This window comes from Herpailurus yagouaroundi, unplaced genomic scaffold (genome assembly GCF_014898765.1).
Source record: "Herpailurus yagouaroundi ecotype Mexico unplaced genomic scaffold, PumYag 28, whole genome shotgun sequence".
Taxonomy (NCBI): domain Eukaryota; kingdom Metazoa; phylum Chordata; class Mammalia; order Carnivora; family Felidae; genus Herpailurus; species Herpailurus yagouaroundi.
The window spans coordinates 25,613,471-25,636,010 of NW_024412376.1; the positions used below are offsets into that span (position 1 = coordinate 25,613,471).

Consider the following 22,540-nt stretch of genomic DNA (forward strand, 5'->3'; position numbering starts at 1 on the left):
GAGGAAAAGCAAAACCTTAAAGACTAATGTAGTTGGCTGGGTTGAAGGATAGCACTTGAGCTGAGTTTTAAAGGACGTGATGGACATGAATTAGTGGAGAGGACCAGAAGCGCTGCTTTCCTTTGCTGTCATCCTAATTTACATCATCAGCATCTTTATCAGAATTATTAAAACCCACCTTTCCTATCACCATTTTGTTATCAAAAAGCTGTCCATGGATGGTGCTGTCTGTTGACCTTTTCACATCTACCTGGTGTAACTGGGCTTCCTTGGCTAAGACGATGGCTATTTCTATAGTTTAGCATCTCACTGGTGAAGTTATTTTTTTCCTTTGATCCTGTGGATGGTGCGTAAGTGACAAAGGGAAATGACAGAGGTGTTTTTATACTCTAGCAAGTCATAGTATATTAACCACATGACATAACTATTGTTTTATGTACCATGACCTGAACCTTAATGCCATGTTGCCACCATATTCTGGTGGGAAAAAGACTCAGAGGCTTTTTCTGCTTTGGTATTATCTACTTAAATAATTCTGATTTTTAAGACTCCAAGAAAGTTGTCACAAGTCTTGCTTTATGGAAACCTACGGAAGGAGATGTTGCCTAACTGACGTCAGCCCTTGCTAATTACTTGGCAATCACTTGGCCTTCACAGGTACCATGGACGTTTCTGCCATTGCTGACAAATGGGAAGGGGCACGTAGTGACGTTCATTGTGCCACAGGCCGTCAACAGCAGGGAAAGACTGATTTGGCAGCTCCAGCGATGGAACTTCAAAAGGAAAAATTGTTGAAAAATTTAAGGTGCCTAGTTGGTTGAATTATATCACAGAAATAATGGGAACATTTAGGCCAGGCAAAAAAGACATAACTGCATTTAAAGGATTGCCATATCATTCTACAAACTTCCAGCAGCCTACTTTCTCCAAACTGGGCATGCGGCTCTCTTACTAGGTGAAAGTCCAGCCGGGCATGTCTGCTTTCGTGAGCATTCAGCATGAGAAAGGCCAGCTCTCCTTAAGATTACAAACCACTAGGGGCGCCTGGGGGCTGGGTCAGTTGAGCATCCAACTTCCGCCAAGGTCATGATCTCACAATTTGTGGATCAGATCCCCGCCTCTGACTGTGTGCTGCCAGCGTGGAGCCCAGAGCCTGCTTCAGATTCTGTGTCTCTCTCCCCTTCCCCGCTTGCGCGCTCTCTCTCTCTCTCTCAAAATAAATAAACATTAAAAAAAAATTACAAACCACTAACATTTCCTTTCATTGGGATACTTCTTTTGAAAGAGATATTAAGCTGTTACATTTAACCAAATAGTACATGGGAAGGTGCTTTGTAAACAGTAATTTCCAGCAGCAATAACAGAAGAATATTTTATGCATTATCATATACTTCTAACACTCCATTCTATATGTGAATGCTCTTATTTTCATTATTTGAGGCAATTTCTCATCCTGGAATTTAGACCTTACTTGCATTCGGTTTATAAGACAGATTTCCCATTATCATTTGATACAGGCGTGAGAGGCGGAAGGAACATTGGCAAAAAATGTTAAATATGAACAAGGGGCAGTGGTGGTGGGTGGTCGTGGTTATGGGAGTAGAAGGAGGTCATGATAGTAAGGCCTGTCCTGAGAATCAGTGTCATTCAATTGCTTGAATTTCTGCTGCCATAGGAGCAAATGTCAATGCCTCATTTCAGAGGAGTAGCTTTGAAGTACACTAATGTGCAAAATCATAGGGGAGAGGAAAGGAAACTGCAAGGGAGTAGCTGTAAACAAAACGATCGTTATTAAGTGAATCTGGCACTTTTGTTTTTGTTGCCATATAAATAATGTTAGAAATAACTCTAACTTCAGACATAAATTTCAGTCTATTCTTGAGATTGTATCTTGAGATATTATTTGTTAAGCGGTTCTTTCCTCTAACTTCTTTCCCCCTGGTTAATCAGTGACTTCCATATTGCCCCAAGAAGTAGGAATATTGTAAAAGGAATAAAAAGAACTAGAGTCAGTGTTCAGTTTCCTTGACTTTCAATATAGGGCATTGAGAGAAAATGAGATTATGCTTGACTAGGGTCGCCTCTACCCTGCCCCCTGGTGGGAAGATAGAGGAATAGTTCGGGAGATTTCGATTAAAGACTTGGGCAATGCTGGAAACCAAATCATTGATTCTTTGCAGAGGGAGTCTTGCATGCAACCTGTATGAAGGAGGTACGACAGTGGCCTATCTTGTCCCTGGGGGGTTTTTTAATGTTAGCTGTCTACATATTGCTCTCTTGTCAGTTTGCAGAAGGATTTCAGGCTGTACCTAAACTGCCCCATGTAGATAGATACCATCCTACCCCCACCTCTTTAAATAACCCATTACAAATTCTCAAGTTGACTAATATGCCTAAGGGAATACAGCCAGTCTATTGCTAGTATTCACCCCAAACATACAGTTAGGATTCAAACTCAGACTATTTCATGCAAGGAACGAGCTCCATTTAACCACTAGGAATTACAGAGAGATCCAAGGAACTGAGTCATAAGAACTGTCATCAGAGGATGCCGAAACTGTGACAAGTTTACCTCTGAATTGGGCAGCCTGCTGCTTAGAAGGACACTTTCCACTAGTCATAATCTTGTGAAAAATAAAAAAAAAAATCTTTATTTTATTTATATTTAGAATGGCTTTTTATAGATGTTAATGATCATAAACTCGTATCTTATTTGTACCCTACTCAAGAAATGATCAACAACCTTCTGTCTTTTGTTTTTTTCTGAGGTTAAGTTTTTCTTCACTTATAAAATTAAATAAAACACTACTCTACAGGGCTACGAGGATTAAATTGGATAACATGTCAAATGTCGAAGCACTTAGCACAGTGTCTGACACATACAAGACCTAGAAAACTTTAGTGATTGTCTTAGAAAAAAAGAAAAAGAAAAAGAAAAAATGTTCTAGGGCTATTTTTATGTATTAACCACATAAAAAGGTCAGGTGCCAAAATAAAATATGTATCATTTCTATTTAATGGCTCTACCTCTTAATTTCCCTGGGAGATTTACCCAAAGGCACTTTTTCCCTGATATTATGATTCTGTTGAGATCTTGAGGAGGGATTTCAGTGATTTCACAGATGCAAATGAAATAAGAAGCAGGGGAGCCCATCTTCATGATCCTTTGTAAACTTCATTCTGCACGAGCTAGGGTATGTGCATATCATCCTGTCCCAAACATACTCTAAGTCTCTGTCCCCATGACGGCCAGAGCCAGAGACCAATGCTTACCTTTGAGGAGACTGTGTTTTGAGTCTCCCAAACCCACATATCTGATTTCTTTAATCAGATATGTGCAATCTTTAATTCTTTAAATCAGATATGTGCAATAAATTCTTTAATCAGATATGTGCAATTCTTTAATCAGTATAATCTTTCTTCTGAAGAACTCATGGCATTATCATTAGAGAATGTTATCCCATTTCTTTCTTTGGTTTGCAGAATAGAGGAGAAACCGTTATTTGATGTTATACAGGGTATTTAGCAAAATCCTGGTCTCTCTAGAGGGTAGCTCGGAGTTCACATAGGAGGAAGTTTGATGCTACGCAAGGGGGCATCTCTGGTGACGAAGAGGGCCATTGTATGTTTTTTTTTTGTTTGTTTGTTTTTTTTTTTTTGCTTAATTAGGATAATCACTTTTCATTACCTGCTGCTTAATTCAATGTTTCTACAATTCAAGGCCCATATTAATCTCATTTAACACAATAGCAACATTCATTAGAAAACATTTCTTATTTAGTCTTGGTGGGTTCTTCACAATTGTCATATTATAGATAATGTAGTAGGGATAATTTTGTTTCAATGCCTGACCTATAGTTCCATCATTTTTGTTGTTATTGGTGCAGATAATAAACTGCTATTAAATCCCAATATTCTAAAAGATTGCTAAAATGACTGAGCATCTGTTAGTTTGAGCTTTTTTCCTCCAGGGCAGCAATTTGAATTTTTTGTAAGCTAACTTTTGCTTGGTTATTTGTGTTTGTTGAGGCAGGAGTATTTAAATCTTGATACAACTTTTTTTTTCTTCATGTGAAGGAACTCCAAAACAGTTTATATTCTCTTTCCACCTCCCATCTGCCCTGCCTTAGGCACCTAAAAAGATTCTGGTAAGGAAAACTAGAATCTTCTTTACTTTGTTGTAAGAGGCAAGAGACAAGCCTTCTGGGGGAAGAGAAGGGCTTGGCATTGATAATATTTTCCCAGTCTTTTGGCTTAAGCCCTCCTAAAATAAATAATTCAAAATGTTAGGGATGTTTCAGTGCATATCAATCCAAGGTGCAGAAGGGTGTGTCTGGTCTTTGCACAGCCAACAGCTAATCAAAGACTTGCTTATCATAAATGTATTCATGTAGGAAATAAGAACCTGATCTGTTTAAATCTTACAGAGCATACAAGACCCAGTTCACAGCTTTGAGTAAAATTCCTGACTCCCTTTGATAAGATTGTGGGGACAAATGTGAAATATTTTTAGAAAAGTAGAAACATGGTAAAGACTGCAGGTACTTCACTGGTGTGTTTCTGGAATTTTCTGTCAATAGCATTGCTAGAATTAATTGATTATACACAGCTACATTGCTGTCCCCTCAATTCACCTGCACACATGTTACAATCACCTGTCTTGATAGAAGCAAGCAATTGCTTCAAGATTGTTTTCTATACCAGTGTTTAGTAGAACTACTCTACGGGTTAGAATATTTCCTTAGTCTTTGAATTTTGAGGAAACCATACATTATGCTTTATTTTACCCAGAATGTCTCAAAAAAGTGAAACAGGTCATCTTCATAGTTTCTTGTTGTCTCTTAAGGTTTACAAAGTGGAGGAATTCATATGACTTGGACGAAATGTGCAGCTATTGGTTTTGAGGAGTTTGTTAAGTACTGGTTTTATCCTCCAGTTTATTTGGGGACCTATTTATTTCATATAGAGGAAAGGAAAGTGGATTAGGGCACTGGTATAGGAATAGAAGAAATTGTGATTTTTCTCTTCTCAAGTGTTGAATGTTTTGTATACATTTTCAATGGTATGCACCTTCCAAGTATTTCTCTGTCAGTTATGTATCTTTTACACTCTTATAACGTAGGCTGCAAATCTCCTCATGCAAACACAGAACCCAATGAGTGAAAATGCTAACCAGCCCAGGGCCACGGGCTGAGAGGTGGGAATTAATTTGTCTTTAGGTTTCCTCATATTGAACTTTACTAGATGGACAGTGCTGACCCTTGCTCTTATTAATTCATTGACCTTACATTATCCCATAAAAAATTACTTAAGGAAATTTTTATTTGACAATTTGAGGATGTTATATGACTGTCAAAAGCAAATTATACAATTTCTCCTTCTCTAACATTTATGCTTTCTTGCAGTTTTTAAATTTTGTCAGTCAACACACGTTTCACTAAGTTCCTTTTGTGGGTAGGAGGCTTCTAGAATTTTCTTTACAAGGGACAAGAGGATGCATGAAATATAGTTCCTTCTTAGAAGAGGTTTTAGGGGGAGCTAAGGTAGCTACCCTAGAACATTAAACAGTCATTCAGGTAGGTGCACCTAGGTGGGTCAGTCGGTTAAGCATCTGACTTTGGCTTAGGTCATGGTCTCATGGTTCATGGGTTCGAGCCCCGTGCCCGGCTCTGCGCTGACTGCTTGGAACCTGGAGCCTTCTTTGGATTCTGTGTCCTTCTCTCTCTCTCTGCCCCTTCCCCACTCACACACACACACACACACACACACACGCACACACACACTCTCTCTCTCTCCCCAAAATGAATAAACGTTAAAAAAAATTAAAAAAAAAAAAAACAACAGTCATTCAGGTATTGTTTGGTTAACTACCATGGAAGTGACATAGAGAATTCATGTTACCCTTCAGAGAAAGGGTTGTCAACAGGCTGGAGCAGTTGAGATATGGCACTTGTCCCAGACTTTAGAATCAGTAAGGGGTGCCTGGGTGGTTCAGTAAGTTAAGCATACAACTTCTTGATTTCAGCTCAGGTCATGATCTCAGGGTTGGTAAGTTTGAGCCCTGTGTCTGGCTCTGGGCTGACAGTGCGGAGTCTGCTTGGGATTCTCTCTCTGCCCCTCCCCTGCTTTCTTTCTCTCTCTCCCAAAATGAATAAACATTAAAAAAAAAAAAAAGCAGCAGTTATGGTGTAGGGTAAAAAAAACAGTAAAATGGGCTAAGCAGACCTTGGTTCTCACTTTAGACTAGACTTGAATGAGTTATACAATCACCCTGTGTCTCAGTTTTCTCATCTGTAAAATGAAAAGCTTAGATATAATTTTAGTGTCTATCTAGAACTAAATGTAATTATTTGGGTGAGAAGGACTCTTCTGGGTAAGGCAGCTTCTGCAGTGTCTGCCAATGATCCCTGCCTTCTGTTATTTATGGCAACATTGAGGGAATGTCACTTCAATGATTAGATTATGAACTATTGGGACTTTTTTCTTGCTAGCAGACTCCCTCTATTGCTTTTTTGGCTTGTGTGTACTTTGATAAAGCAAGTTGCTGTGTTGGAGAAGCCCTGAGGCAAGAAACTGAGGGCCACATCCAGACAAGAACAATCGATGAATTGAGGCCCTCCGCCCAACAGCCAATGAAGAGCTGAATGCTTCCAATAACTATTGAGTGACATGCTTCCCCAGTAGAGCCCACAGATGAGATTGCATTCACTGAGCCAACACTTTCACTGCAGCTTTGTGAGAGACCATGAAGCAGTGAGGACTCGGTCACATCCAGATTCCTGACCTACAGAGACTGTGGTGTAATAAATGGGTGTTGTTTTAACAGGCCATATTGTCGGATAATTTGATACTCAGCAATAGACAATGAATACACCCATTTAACTAAAATATATTGTTTGGTATCACAAATACTGTTTAGTAATTATGGAACTTTTATTACAATGTAAATAATGTGGTTAATTTTTATTATAACGTAGATGAGCAAAGGAGGTGTCTATACGACTTTCTACGTTGAAATAATCCCTGGTAAAACCTTGATAAAGCTGTTAACCTTCATTAAACCTGTTGGACCTCTTTCAGCGTACACGTGCATGTGGTTTTGTTTCTCCATGTATCATTTGGTATCATCTGTTTTCTTTCAGGAATCTTTCTTTCTTTCTTTCTTTCTTTCTTTCTTTCTTTTTCTCTTTCTCTTTCTTTCTCTTTCTTTCTTTCTTTCTTTCTTTCTTCCTCTCTTTCTCTTTGTCTCTCTCTCTCTCTTTCCCTTCCTTCCTTCCTCCCTCCTACTCTTTTTCTTTTTTTCTCTCTTTTCTTTCTTCTTTCTTTCTTTCTTCTTCTCTTTCTCTCTTTGTCTCTCTCTCTCTTTCCCTTCCTTCCTTCCTTGCTTCCTTCCTTCCTTCCTTCCTTCCTCTTTCTTTCTCTCCTTCTTTCTCTTTTTCTTTCTCTTTCTTTCTTTCTTTCTTTCTTTCTTTCTTTCTTTCGTTCTCTTTCTCTCTTTGTGTCTCTCTCTCTCTTTTCCTTCCTTCCTTCCTTCCTTCCTTCCTTCCTTCCTTCCTTCCAATTCTGGCTGAAAATGAACTCATATTACCTTTACATACGGACGACTCAGCAGTGCACACTTAGCCCGGTTTGGTGCCAGTTCTTTAGCCTTTGCCTTTTCCAGCTCAGCAACACAAGCCACTGACTTTGGACCCAGGACGATGCCTCCCCAGAGATGGTGGATCTCATCATATTTGTCATTGTCATTGGTCCTCATAGCTTCCATCTGCTTGGACAGACCTCCTTTGTCTTCTGAGTGAACCTGTGTGAGGTTTTCCTGTGGACCAGATGCCCAGCCTGGCCTTCCTCTTGATAACGCAATGGGGAACACCCACCTTATGACACAGGGCAGACAGGAAGACAGCCAGCTCAGTGGGGTCCACAGAATGTAAAATCACTATCAGCTGAGACTTCTTATTTTCCATTAAAGTGGGGACAGTATTAACCCCCACTTGAAGAACAGGTGGCCTCTTAGTGGGGTCATCCCCTTTGCTAGCAACTTTGTTCTCAATTCAGGCCAAAATTTTCTGCTTCTTCTCTTGCTTTGTCTCTGGTCTGAATCTGTGGATGAACTTAAACAATTGAATAACTGTTTGGTGGGCCAAGCCCTGGGTTAACTGGTTAATGACAGAAGGAATTTTCAGATGTTTAAAGGGAAGAGCCTTTGCCACTGCAACCAGATACAGAGGGGACATTTCACAGAGTGAAGTCCCTTTGAGGCTGGATGTCCTGTCCCTTGTTTTAACAAGGGACTGACCACCTTTTTTGGCCTCTTGCTTCTTCATGACAGCAGGGTCCAAGACCACCTTCTTCCCTTTAGCCTTCTTTCCTTGTGGCAGCTGTGATAGCTGGAAGAGAGAGAAAGGAAAGGGAATTGTCTCTTTCAGGAATTTCTTAAAACCCCTGTTCCATTGGTAATACTTTTACAAAATACATGGATTTTTACAAAATAAAATTATTTTATGTCATTGTTTGGGTTTAGGGTTGGTTGGAAGGCAGATGTTTGTGCTAGATCATTCATTCTTGCCGGTGCTTTCTTTTCCTAAATTCCTTCTCTCCTGGATTCAGTGGCAATTCTGTGTCTAGCTTTTCTCTGACCCTTTTAGGTCCTGCTTCTCACTTCAGGCCAGGTTCTAGTCACCCTTGTTTGCTTTTCTTTTTTGGTTCACTTCTTAAATATGAAGGTTTTATTTTTAGAACTTTCCTGTTCTAAATCTGCACTCTCAGAGTTTATCTAGCTTGTACTTATGGTTTAAGCTAGCATTTCCTGAAGTGTGGGATAGGAATCACTCCCAGAACGGAATGATTTGGGGGGGTTCATGCTCATATAGGTAACTAATACTGATTCACATGTTGAGAAACTTACATCCATTTTAATGCTTTTTCTATCCAGAGTACCTCAAGTTAGGTATGAAACTTGAACACTCTTCTAATATGGGCTAACCACCCTTGATAATAAAGGAATGCAGTCCTTATGAGCAAATTTATTTTTAGGTAAATAAACCTTAAAATATGGTTTGTTTATTGGAAGGTCAGTTTCTTTCTTTCTTTCTTTCTTTCTTTCTTTCTTCTTTCTTTCTTCTTTCTTTTTCTTTTTCCTTTTTTTTTTTTTTGTTTGTTTTTTGAGGATTTCGGGGATCAGGCAAATTACTTAACTAACAATAATCAGACAATTTCTTTCTTTCTTTTTTTTTTTTGGTCCTGTTTTATTTTATTTTATTTTTAATTTAAATTTTAGTTAGCATACAGTGCGATACTGGTTTCCAGAGTAGAAGTCAGTGATTCATCACTTATATACAACACCCAGGGCCCATCACAGGTGCCTTCCTTAATACCCATCACCCATTTAGCCCATCCTGCACCCACCTACCCTCCAACAATCTTCAGTTTGTTCTCTATTGTTACAAGTCACTTGTGGTTTGTTTCCTGCTCTTCTTTCCACCCCCCTCACATGTTCATCTGTTTCGTTTCTTTAATTCGACATATGAGTGAAATCACATGGTACTTGTCTTTCTCCAGTTGACTAATTTTGCTCAGCATAATACACTCTAGCTTCAACCATGTCATTGCAAATAGCAAGATTTCATTCTTTTTGATGGCTGAGTAATATCTCATTGTATAAATATCACATCTTCTTTATCCATTCATCATTCGATGGACATTTGAGCTTTCTCCATAGTTTTGCTATTGTCAATAATGCTGTTAAACATTGGGGTGCATGTACTCCTTCCATCTGGGTTTTTGTATCCTTTGGGTAAATACCTAATAGTGCAATTGCTGGATTGTAGGGTAGTTCTATTTTTAGTCTCTTGAGGATCCTCCATACTGTTCTTCAGAGTGGCTGCACCAGTTTGCATTCACACCAGCAGGGCAAGAGGCTTCTCCTTTCACCACATCCTCACCAACATCTGTTGTTTCTTGTGTTATAAATTTTAGACATTCTGACAGGTATGAAGTGATATCTCACCATGGTTTTGATTTATATTTCCCTAATGATGAATGATATTGAGCATCTTTTCATGTGTCTATTAGCCATCTGGATGTCTTCTTTGGAAAAGTATCTATTTATGTTTTCTGCCCATTTCTTACCTGGATTATTTGTTTTTTGGGGTGTTGAAATTGATATGTTCTTTATAGATTTTGGATATTAACCCTTTATCAGATGTGCCATTTGAAAATATCTTCTTCCACTCCATAGGCTGCCTTTTAGTTTTGTTGATTGTTTAACTCACTGTGCAGAAGTTTTTATCTTGATGAGGTCCCAATAGTTCATGTTTGCTTTAGTTTTCCTTGCGTTTGGTGATGTGTCTAGTAAGAAACTGCTGCGGCTGAGGTTAAAGACGTTGCTGCCTGTGTTCTCCTCTAGGATTTTGATGGTTTCCTATCTCACATTTAAGTCATTCATCCATTTTGAGTTTATTTTTGTGTATGGTGTAAGTAAGTGGTTCAGTTTCATTCTTCTGCATGTCGCCAGCCAGTTTTCCCAACATCATTTGTTGAAAAGACTGTCTTTTTTCCTTTGGATATTCTTTCCTGCTTTTTTGAAGATTTGTTGCCCATATAGTTGTGGGTCCATTTCTGGGTTTTCTTTTCTGTTCCATTGATCTATGTGTCTGTTTTTGCACTTGTGCCATACTGTCTTGATGACTACAGCTCTATAATATAGCTTGGAATCTGGAATTATGATATTTCCAGCTTTGCCTTTTTTTTTTCAGGATTGCTTTGGCTATTTGGGGTCTTTTGTGGTTCCATACAAATTTTCGGATTGTTTGTTCTAGCTCTGTAAAAAATGCTGGTGGTATTTTGAAAGGGATTGCATTAATGTATAGATTGCTTTGGGTAGTATAGATATTTTGACAGTGTTCTTCCAATCCATGAGCATGGAATGCTTTTCCATTTCTTTGTATCTTCAATTTTTTTCATAAGTGTTCTATAGTTTTTAGAGTACAGATCTTTTACCTCTTTAGTTAGGTTTATTCCTAGGTATCTAATTGTTATTGGGGCAATTGCAAATGGGATTGATTCCTTGATTTCTTCTTCTGCTGTTTCATTATTGGTGTATAGAAATGCAACAGATTTCTACACATTGATTTTATATCCTGTGACTTTGATAAGTTCATGTATTAGTTACAGCAATTTTTTTGGTGCAGTCTTTGGGTTTTATACAAAGAGTATCATGTCATCAGAGCAGAACTTTTGACAAATAAGGGTAGAATCTGACATTGTATTCGTCTTTGTAGTTAGCTTTTACTCACAGCAAGTGGTACTTTCTGGTGATGGTAGTAATATAAATTTGTCCTTTAATTTATTAAAATAAAAAAGGGAATTTAAGGAAAAACTTTTCAACGTTTATTTATTTTTGGGACAGAGAGAGACAGAGCATGAACGGGGGAGGGGCAGAGAGAGAGAGGGAGACACAGAATCGGAAACAGGCTCCAGGCTCTGAGCCATCAGCCCAGAGCCCGACGCGGGGCTCGAACTCACGGACCGCGAGATCATGACCTGGCTGAAGTCGGACGCTTAACCGGCTGTGCCACCCAGGCGCCCCTATTTAAGGAAAAACTTAAAGTAAATAATATGTGTGTACAATATGTGATACATGGTTGGAGCAGAATTATGAAGGTAGTAACTGTGGTATGAGAATTTGAGAAGTGATACACTAGAGATCTAGAAAACCACAAATGCATCATTATCCTCAGTTGATCTACTTAATGGTTGTCAATGAACTGAGCATGGTTCTAAAAGGCACAGTATGGATCTGGATAATAAAAAAGAATAATAGATGTTATTAGATGTAAGAGCACTGAGTTGGAAATGATCCTACCTACATTCTTCTGATTGCCTCAGTTTCTTTGCCGGAGAAATCCTGTGCATCTTGTGCCCAAAGCAGTGGTTCTCAGACTTTAGGTAGGGGCATCCAATTCACATGGAAGTTTCTTAAAACATAGATTAGTCCCTTGTACCTTCAGAATTTCTGCTTTAGTAGGGTCTGAGAATTTGCAATTCTGAGTTACTAGATCTGGAGACCATACTCAGTCTAAGCTAAATCTTGGACAAAATGCTTATAACATTTTGGGGGCTCAAATTTCAAAGGAAGCTTTTGGTTAAATAACATAGACTTACAGGGTTTTAGAAATGGAAGCAATCGATCTTATGTGTCCTAAAGTGTGGTATAGTTTTCATTGCTGGTATTTAAGAAGACTTAGATGCATTTTAATTTTAATTTATATGTGCTTATATTAAGGTGTAGTAGAAAACCACAGTGTATCAAACCTATTATTTTTCTGCTTAGCATGAGGCTTAATGTGAGTCAATAAAAATTACTGAGTAAAAGATAGTAGTGGGTTTTTCTTAGATTGTGATGGAGAACATGAATAATGGAATTGGGAAATGCTGATTCTTTTTTTTTTTTATTTTTTTAGTGTTTATTTCTGAAAGAGAGAGAGAGAGAGAGAGAGGGAGAGGGAAAGTGCGAGCATGAGAGGGGCAGAAAGAGGGAGACACAGAATCCAAAACAGGCTCTGAGCTTTTAGCACAGAGCCCCATGCAGGAATCGGACCATCGAACCCGAGATCATGACCTGAGGTGAAGTCAGATGCTTAACTGACGGAGCCACCCAGGCATCCCAGGAAATGCTGATTATTAAAGCCTTACCTCTTGACTGCATCTCCATTTTCAACTGTAGTTGCAAATAACCAATAGTTTCTTGATTCCTTTCCATGGTTTTAGTTAAGAGCTTTGGCAACTCTTTCCTTGCTCATAGTGTTTCCTAATTGTTTTTCCTTCTACTCCATTCATTGTCTACACTGTTTTCAGTGACATCTCCCTGAAACACAAACTGCAGCGTGTTATCCACCCCCCCTACCCTCCCACCACCCCAAATCCATCAATGGCTTCCTAGCGGCTCAGAATACAGTTCAAATTCCTTAACATCTTACGCAGGCCCCACGATCAGCCTTCTACCCTCACCCTCCACTCTTCTACCATATCCACCTAGGATTTGCTTTTACCAAACTACCACACATAATGGATACCTCTCCTCCTCCTAGACCCCTGCGCCTTTGCACATGCTAATTCTCTGCCGTAAGTGCCTTTCCTCTACTATTCTGTCTGACTGATTCCTGCTTAGTTATTAAGTCTCAGCTGATCCCATCTCCCATGGTTAGAAACTGCATGTCTATCATAATATCTATCATGCTATTTTTTAAAAAGTCATAAAATATATGATTAGAGATTTTTCAAATATTACAAAAGTGTATATTTTTCCCCAGCTTTCCCCAGCCTCACCTTTCTCCCTGAAGGAAACACTATTAATAGTCCAGTGTGTTTTTTACACCTTTTTAATCTGCATTTACAAACATACATATAAATAATGAAATCTATCTAAGACTATGGTTTAAGAGGTGGTTGTTGTTGGTTTTTTTTTTGTTTGTTTTTTTTGTTTTTTTTTTCATTTCAGATCTCATGGGCATCTGTGCACATCAGGGCTTGAAAATCTACTACTTTTTTTTTTCTTCTTTTAGCAATTGCCTTTTCTTTAAGGAGAGATCAAGGAAAGAGACTGACTTTCATGTCTCCAGGGGTTTTTTTTAATAAATGTTAGAAAATCTTCATTTAATGCAGCAACTTGTCTTATTTTTATCCTTATTTTATGTCCTTGAATAAAAAATATCTACACTGTTTTCCAGGAGTGATTTCAAGCAAAACTTAGTAACCGACATTTCTTATGTTATTTATCTATGTAGTCATTTATTTTTATCATTACTCTTATCCCATCTGAATGTTTTTTGTCCTTATAACCCTTGCCACACTTCTAGGACCCATTCTTTATTTATTTATTTTTTATGTTTGAATGAAACACTTGAGTGTTTCAGAATATTATTGAATTTGATTTTCACAGTGACTCTGAGAGCTAAGCAGGGCAGAATCATTCCTCTTTTACAAGGAGGAAGTTGAGGCATAGAGAAAGTGGTCTAACTATAGCCTGAGCATTCTGTCTTACATCGACAACATGTCCTCTGATTGTCCCTTGCTTGCTCAGGACTCACCATTGTGATGTCCCAGCAGATATGCTCTGAATCTATACTCTTTGAAATAAAAAAATCTAGTCTGTTTCGTTTTCCTTAGATACATTAATTTACACTAAAATATTTGCAGTAATGGTGACTCATTGTGGTACCACTCCCAGATATGAGTGATTATCATAGGAGCTGGTGAGTTAATCTAAGTGAATGATAAATCCCAGTAGGAACTGTTGGAGAAAAGAGTTTTAATCAGAGTAGACTTTTTGGTGTACTCCAAACAATTTTATATGAAAGATCCTTTGACTCCACATCTCTGAATGAAATCATACCTATTACTTATGTTTTAGGAGGACACAGCCAGCTCTTAGCAGACTTCTTTTTTCTTTTTGCATATTCTGCGCTATTTTTTTCACATTTTTTCCCCTCTGATCCATCTCAGCCAGTTCTTCAAGTAATCCTGAAAGGAAAGTCAGACTTGCCTGGTTTCTTTGAAAACTTTTCTTCAGAATAGCTGACAAAGTTATTGAACTGTTGGTATTCATTTTTCATAATAACCCTTCATGAAAATGACCAAAATATTTTCAGAAAGTAGACTACTGGGGGACCTCTTTACTATGCATTTGCCACCTGACTCTTGAGATCTCAATTTAATTCTGTGAATTGAGATTTTTATTGCTACAGGGTGATTGGAAAATTAATAGCAATTTCCTCAAAGCACTTTGAGGTCCTAAGGGGCCATTTATTGTTTCAACAAGATATTCTCCTCCTAATGTGTGCGTATTATTGTTTATGAAACAATGAGGGCCCAATGAAGAATAAGATTTGTCGTTGCAAAGAGTTTGCCTTTCTTCCTTATCTGCATTGAAACATGATTTTTTTCAAGAAGGATATTAGCACTGAAATCTCTAATCTTTATTCAGAAAGATGGCTTTCTTTTTTTTAATAAAGGACTAGGCTGCATCTTTATCAGTCTGATTTTTTTTCATCCCTGTGGTGCTTTTAAATATACATAGAAATGAAAGGGCGGGCCTACGCCAGCCGACTCCATCTTGTTCTGTGTCCTTCACCTTGACCACACCTCCTCCCCTTGAGTAACCCCCCCCTCACCTGCCTAACAGGACTCGGACCCTTCCCCAGGACCCTTCCTCACTCAGCCAATCGGCTGAGGCCACAGCCATTACCTCACCAACTGCCCCAGGCCCCAATAAAACCTTTGTCCTTTTGAAACTCGCTCTCTTTCCCTGGTATCTCACCGCTGCGTCGGTGCAGGTAGGGGATTGAGCTCGAGCTAGCTCGAATAAAGGCTCTATGCTTTTGCATCGGACTCGGCTCCCTAGTGGTCTTTGGGGATCACGAATTCTGGGCATAACAGAAAGATGGTCAGAGACTCTAGAAAGAAGGCGGAGCAGTTTCCTGATGGGAGTGAAGGAAGGTCAATAACATCTGTCCTCTGAATAGGGAAAGGGAGCTGCAGGTAGTGTAGACAAGGGTCTGAGCAAATTAATTAATACATGAGAGGACATCAGGAAATGGCTTCTCTGGTTTGCTGTAAATGAGATTTAATGAACTTTCGAAAACCAACAAAAAAAGAAAATCTGGGAATTCCTTAGAAATAGATCTCCCAGTTTCCCCTATTATCTCAATCTGTGAAACAATAAATTATTTGTCGTATCATGATTTCGATTATTAGTAATAGTAGAGATGATCATATAAAGAGTATCCACAATTAGCTCTGTTCTATGCATGCTACCTACATATTGATTCTTTTGTTTTTTGGTTTTTTGGGTTTTTTTTGTTGTTGTTGTTTTTAGGTAGGCTTCATGCTCAGCATGGAGCCCAACACAGGGCCAATGTGGGACCCATCAAGGAGCCCAATGTGAAGCCCAAAGTGGGGCTTGAGCCTATGATCCCCACATCAAAACCAGAGCTGAGATCAAGAGTCAGAAGGCTAATGGACTGAGTCACCCAGGTGCCCCCAGATTGATTCTATTCAATCCTTCACATGGTCTTTGAGGTAAACGCTGTGATCCTCATTTTACAGATGAAGAACCTGAGTCTCAGTACTAACAACCTGCTCAAAGATGAAGAGCTAGTAAGTGCAGGAGTGTGAGCCAAACCAGGTTGTAGTCAAACTAGCCAAACACATCCCCTCAAGTACTTTAATGCTTCTTGACCTTTCCAAACTGTGGGCTGAGTTGCAATGTTCTTCACATGAAATGACAACAATGGAAAACCAGAGTTGCAAATGAGGAACTCCCTTGGCATGCCAGGGCTGAACACTCTTTGCAGCATTTACAGTAGTACTAATAAAATAAATATTCCTGGGGGCAATGGTTTGATGTTTTAGTATATTCTCTGTGCTACTTCTCATTTAGTCAACCAAATTTAATGGACATCTGCTTTGTGAAACTGACTTAAGTGTTGTGTGCACTTGCAAGGGAAATTGCAGATTCCTGACCAATGGCCAGAAAGTTGTGTTGAGATGGTAATCCTGGGGAGGTGGGGAAGACATGAAGAGATATAAGAAGATGGGACGAGTGGATCAATGCTCTTCACATTTATGTTGTTGATGATTAGAACATTCTAAAATTGGTTAGTATTGCATAAAACAAAGCAACATGTGGCGATTGCTCAGTTAATTTCACCACCATAACCACTTTAACTGAGTAAGCTTTGTGATCTGAATTACCCTGTGTGACTTCCTTATCATCTTCCCCTGCACACCCTCCCCAATTTCTACCTCCATTAGCTTTCCCTCTTCCTTCTGTTTGTTTGCCCTGATGGAAAGAACACTGAACTACAAGTGAGGGGCCATGAGCTGTGCTTCGATTGCCACATACCACCAGTGTGATCTTAGGAGAGGCATTCTAGGGCTGCAGTGGATGGCAAAGATGGCCATAGATTTATCATTTTTTACATTCACACCCTTTGCTTATATCCTCCCACACCGATTCTGGGCAGGACCATGTGACTTTCTTTGACCAAGGGACTTTAGCAAATGTGACATACACAGAGACTTGCAACATGCTTGCACATTTGGCATGTGCTTTTGCTGCTCTAAGAACTCTGCTACCGTCACGTGAAGAAGCCTGAGTTAGCCTGTAGAATGATGAAATATGTGTGGCCCAGTTGTCCTGTCATCCTGGCCAGACAATGAGTGAGTGAGGCCATCCTAGGTCAGCCAGTTGCTGGCTGACTCACTAGTGAGCCCAGCTAAAATTAGCTGAACTAGCCCAAACCAGAGGAAGCTGCCTAGCTGATTTGCAGAATTGGAGCTTCATAAAGGTTGCTTCACTAAGTTTTGGGGTGAGTTATTCATAGCAAAAGGTAACTAATAAAAAATCCAATTAAAAAAACGCTCAAACAATGAATAGCAATATATCCACTGCCTACCCCGAAGCATTGTTGGAGATTATATGGGATAATGAAGTAACTATGCCTATGATAGGCAAAGCTTCTGAGGAGCAGTACCCAGCGGTGTCTTGTGTTTGACCAGCAACTCGATGTTCAGTGAAGAAATTACTGGATAATAAGCTACACAATTATAAGGTGGCAGTAGCAGCAGCAATAGAATAATACAAAATTTAAAATAATTTTTTTAATATTTATTTATTTTTGAGAGAAAGAGAGACAGAACGTGAGGTGGGAGGGGCAGAGAGAGAGGGAGACACAGAATCCGAAGCAGGCTTTAGGCTCTGAGCTGTCAGCGCAGAGCTGGACTAGGGGTTCAAACTCATGAACTGTGAGATCATGACCTAAACTCAGATGCTTAATTCGCTGAGCCACCCAGATAAATTTAATTTAATTTAATTTATCAGCTATGTAGAGAGAATTGAAAAGGACAAGAAAGAGCAGGAATGGGCAGTCTAGGCCACCGGTGCTCTGGTCACAGGCAGGACAGCAGCCTGTAGCCCTTAGGGTTTTCTCACTGTTGTCGGTAAGATACTGCCAATTGTTATCCTTCCCATTGGCTTTAAAATATTCCCAGTTATTTGACTTTTTTCTTTTTTTATTATAGCATGTCTAGATTCTATCTGGATATCATTCCCATGACAATAGTTAGTCTCCATAATGAAAAGTTTCTGAGAGCCAAATTTAGAGGTATAGAGAAGCATTTCTAGTCTATAAAAATGCAAAGACTACAAGATAAGTAAATCAAAAAAATTCTGATGGGAGCAAGTATTTTCTGAGTTAAAGGTAATTGATCCAATGGAATCTATAAGGAATAAGGTTATGTACTTTGATTCACATTTATCTAGTGGAAACATATTTTTTTTTCCAATCTGGTTATATTGTAAAGTAAAGCCCATGTAGAGAAAAGTATGCAAAACCTAAAGGTACCGTTTATTGAAAAATTATAGGGGCACTTGGGTGGCTCAGTCAGTTAAGCGTCCAACTTTGGCTCAGGTCATAATCTCACAGTTTGTGGGTTTGAACCCCACATCGGGCTCTGTGCTGGCAGCTCTGAGCCTAAAGCCTGCTTCCGATTCTGTGTCTCTCTCTCTGATCCTCCCCCACTCATGCTCTGTCTCTCTGTCTCTCTCTCAAAAATAAATCAACATTATTATTATTATTTTTTTACAGGAACAATTACAAAGCGAATACCCATGTAACCACTACCCAAGTCAGAGATGGAGCCTTGCCTGAACACCAGAACTCTCTTACTATTCTCATTTTCTCCCTCACACTTTCCCCTTCACTTACCCTGTTAAATTGACCACAATGCTTAATGATGATCAAGTCCTTGTTTAGCTTTAGAGCTTTACCACCTCTGCAGAGTTAACCACCTATGTGTGTAACTTTAAACACTACATTTTAGTTTTGCTTGCTTTGAATTTTCTATAAATGAAGTCATTCTGTATATACACTTTTGCATCTTGCTTCTTTCGCTTAATGCTATTACTTGCTTTGTGTAGTTGTAGTTTATTCAATTTCATTGACAGGTGGTCTTCCATATATGAACACACTAGACAATGTACTGTTGATAGATACATCAGTAGCTTCCATCCTGTGGATCATTATAAGCAACGTAGCTGTGGCAGTCCTTACGTACCTCCTCCTGCACAAGCATACAAGTTTCTCAAGAGGGTGCCTTTTTTGAGTCATAAGAGAGGCATATCTTCAAATTCAGAAGAGGCCAAAATATTTCCGAAAGTGGCATGACCATTTTGCCTACCGCCAGTGGTGTGGGTGTTCTCAGTGCTCCATGCCCTTGTCGGCACCTGATACTGTCAGTGCAGTAGTCAGTCATTTTTGCCAATCTGGCAGACGTGTAGTGGACTCTCCTTCTGATTCATGTTTGCGTTTTCTCATTATTTATGAGGCTGAGCATTCTTTCACATATTTTTAGCCATTCAGTTTCTTTTTTATGAAGTGTCTGTTCAAGTTTTCTGTCCTTTTTCCTTTCTTCTTTTTCTTCTAATGTTAATTCACTGAGAGAGAGAGAGAGAGAGAGAGAGAGAGAGAGAGCATTAATGGGGAAGGGGCAGAGAGAGAGGGAGACACAGAATCCCAAGCAGGCTCCAGGCTCTGAGCTGTCAACACAGAGCCCGACGCAGGGCTTGAATCCAAGAACCAAGAGATCATGACCTGAGTCAAAGTCAGACACTTAACTGACTGAGCCACCCAGGCACCCCTTCCGTCCTTTTTTTTCTTTTTTTTTTTTTTAATTTTTTTTTTTCAATGTTTATTTATTTTTGGGACAGAGAGAGACAGAGCATGAAGGGGGGAGGGGCAGAGAGAGAGGGAGACACAGATCGGAAACAGGCTCCAGGCTCCGAGCCATCAGCCCAGAGCCTGACGCGGGGCTCGAACTCACGGACCGCGAGATCGTGACCTGGCTGAAGTCGGACGCTTAACCGACTGCGCCACCCAGGCGCCCCTGGTCCTTTTTTTTCTAATGTTTGTGACTTTTTCTAATGTTTTGTAGGGTTTTGTTTTGTTTTGTTTTTAACATGTTTTGCATATAAATGTCTCATTTTACATGTCACAGTAGCTTTTCCCATTCTTGGGTTTGTTTGTTTTGTTTTTCACTCTATTAATATGTATCTTTTAAAAATGTTTATTTATTTGTTTTGAGAGATAGAGCGAGAAAGAGAGCATGAGCAGAGAGAGGTGCAGAGGGAGAGGGAGAAAGAGAATGTTAAGCAGGTTCCATGCTCCGTGTGGAACCTGATGCAGGACTCAGTATCACGACTGTAAGATCATGACCTGAGCTGAAATCAAGAGTCGGATGCTTAACCAACTGAGCCCCCCCAGACATCCCTTAATATGTATCTTTTGATGAATTATAAGTTCTTAATTTTAATAGACTTAAATAGATCTAATTTCTTCTTTTGATTGCTTTTTATGTCTTATTTAAGAAAATTTTTCCTATCCTGAAGACCCAAAGAAGTCTCCTATGAGCTCTTAAAAGCTTTACAGCTTTGTCTTTCACCATAAGTGTATAACATACAAGGTATGACTCTTATCTGTGTATGAGTTAAAGCTGTAACTTCATTATTTTCCATATGAATGCATACTTCTTCCAGAGTCATTGATTGCCAAGGACATTATTTCTCTACTGCCTTGCCATGCCATCTTAGTTATAAATCAAGTGCTCAGGATGTGTGGGTCCATTCTTGGACTCCTTATTCTGCTTCATTGGTTTACTTCTCTATTGCTGCACTAATGCCATATTTTCTTTTTTCTTTCTTTCTTAATTTTTTAATGTTTTTATTAACTTTTGAGAGAGAGACAGAGTGAGTGGGAAGGGGGCAGAGAGAGAGGGAGACACAGAAACTGAAGCAGGCTCCAGGCTCTGAGCTGTCAGCACAGAGCCCAACACAGGGCTCAAACCAGGTTAGAGTGGGAGAGAGGCAAAGCATAAGAGACCCTTAAAAACTGAGAACAAACTGAGGGTTGATGGGGGGTGGGAGGGAGGGGAGGGTGGGTACTGAGGAGGGCACCATTTGGGATGAGCACTGGGTGTTGTATGGAAACCAATTTGACAATAAATTTCATATATTGAAAAAAAAACCTCACAAGCTGTGAGATCATGACCTGAGCCAAAGTGGGACGCTCAACTGACTGAGCCCAGGCACCCCCACATTTTCTTAATTATCACAACTTTATAATAAGCCTCGATATCTGGTAGAACGAAAATCTTTACACTTGGTTCATCCTCAAGAAAGAGGGTTAGCTATTCAGGGAAACCAGAAAGACAAGTTTGGAATCTACTGGAATCACTAGAGCAGAAGATGATGAGAGCCTGTATTAGGATCATGGAAATAGCAATGGGGAGAGGGGCTGGTTTTAGAGCAGTTCAGGAGATCGCTGGAAAGAATGCCAAACAATTGCTTCTAAATGATGTAAGGAGATAAGCTTTGGTGGAAAAAGATTATATGAATAGATCAAAGAGAAAATAATGAATGGATAGCAACATCTTCAAAACAGGCTACCACAGGCTCTGTGGAAACTTTTACAACAGTAAAATTTCAGAAAGCTAAAAAAAAAATAAAGACAAAAAATCAGAACTTGTAGAGAACTTTGAAGGAACCAGAGACCTGCAATTGATATGAAACTGGTGATTGATGATAAATATATTAACAGGAATTATGCATGGCTCCACTTTGTTTAATATTATTTTTCAGTTTTTGACATTCCTTGCAATAAGTTTTTCAATTTCTACATCTGGTGCCTTTCAGGTAACTTGATTTCAGTTTGTAACATCATAAGTCTTGCTGAAAATGCATTCAATATTTCCCAGTTGATAGTATCTTCTAGGGCTTGACTCAGCCTGTGTTTTCTAACAAACTCTCTTATCATTTTTTCTCCTATACTGAATTTTTTCTGATATGTTCTTTAACAAGTTCAAGAAAAGCAGATCAAACAATAACTAGACTAGTGTGGTTGGACTTCATATTTGGTGTCATTCCTGTTAAGAGATTAATTAATAAGATACATACTAGTTTGTGACTGACAGTTGATTATTAGAGAATTTTCATTTGCTTTGAAATGTAGGAACATTTAATGTAGTAATTCACAGCTGAATATTTCACACTCAAGATCACACCTTCTTATTTCTATTCCTTGCCCTTCTGAATTTTGCACTTTTGAAAGAAATGGGCCCTCTGGAGCATGACAAATTTGATTTAAAGGTATTTGCCACAGGATGTTATTTTCTGTCAAAAGTTAATGTAACAGTAGGTTCTCTCTTCTTAGTTTGGAACTCATGGGCTGGGGAACTGCTAATGTAAATTCTAATCTTAGACCTGTTGGCATAGCAAATATGGAAAAAAAACAGATAATTGCTCAAGAGGTATAGATTAAGAAGGCTGCAGGACCTATAATTAAGACATTTTTTAATTTAGTGAATTATAACCTGATTTTCGAAAGTAATAGTGGCATTTGCAAATGAGAGAAGAAAAAAATGATAGAATGTAGGAACAAATGCAACTAGAACTCAGATGTACCAAACTCTGTGTGTGTGTGTGTGT

The 22,540-nt window shown here is 39.1% G+C and overlaps 1 protein-coding gene across 1 annotated transcript in view; it reads right to left on the bottom strand.

Annotated features, from left to right (window-relative positions):
- Positions 1-629: 629 nt before the first annotated feature.
- Positions 630-22,540, bottom strand: part of LOC121035259 (uncharacterized) — a 178,881-nt gene continuing 156,970 nt past the window's right edge. Inside the window, 4 exon segments of the mRNA XM_040482827.1 lie at positions 630-773; positions 7,589-7,809; positions 7,812-7,835; positions 7,838-8,387. Of these exon segments, the coding sequence (XP_040338761.1) occupies positions 630-773; positions 7,589-7,809; positions 7,812-7,835; positions 7,838-8,387 (939 nt within the window).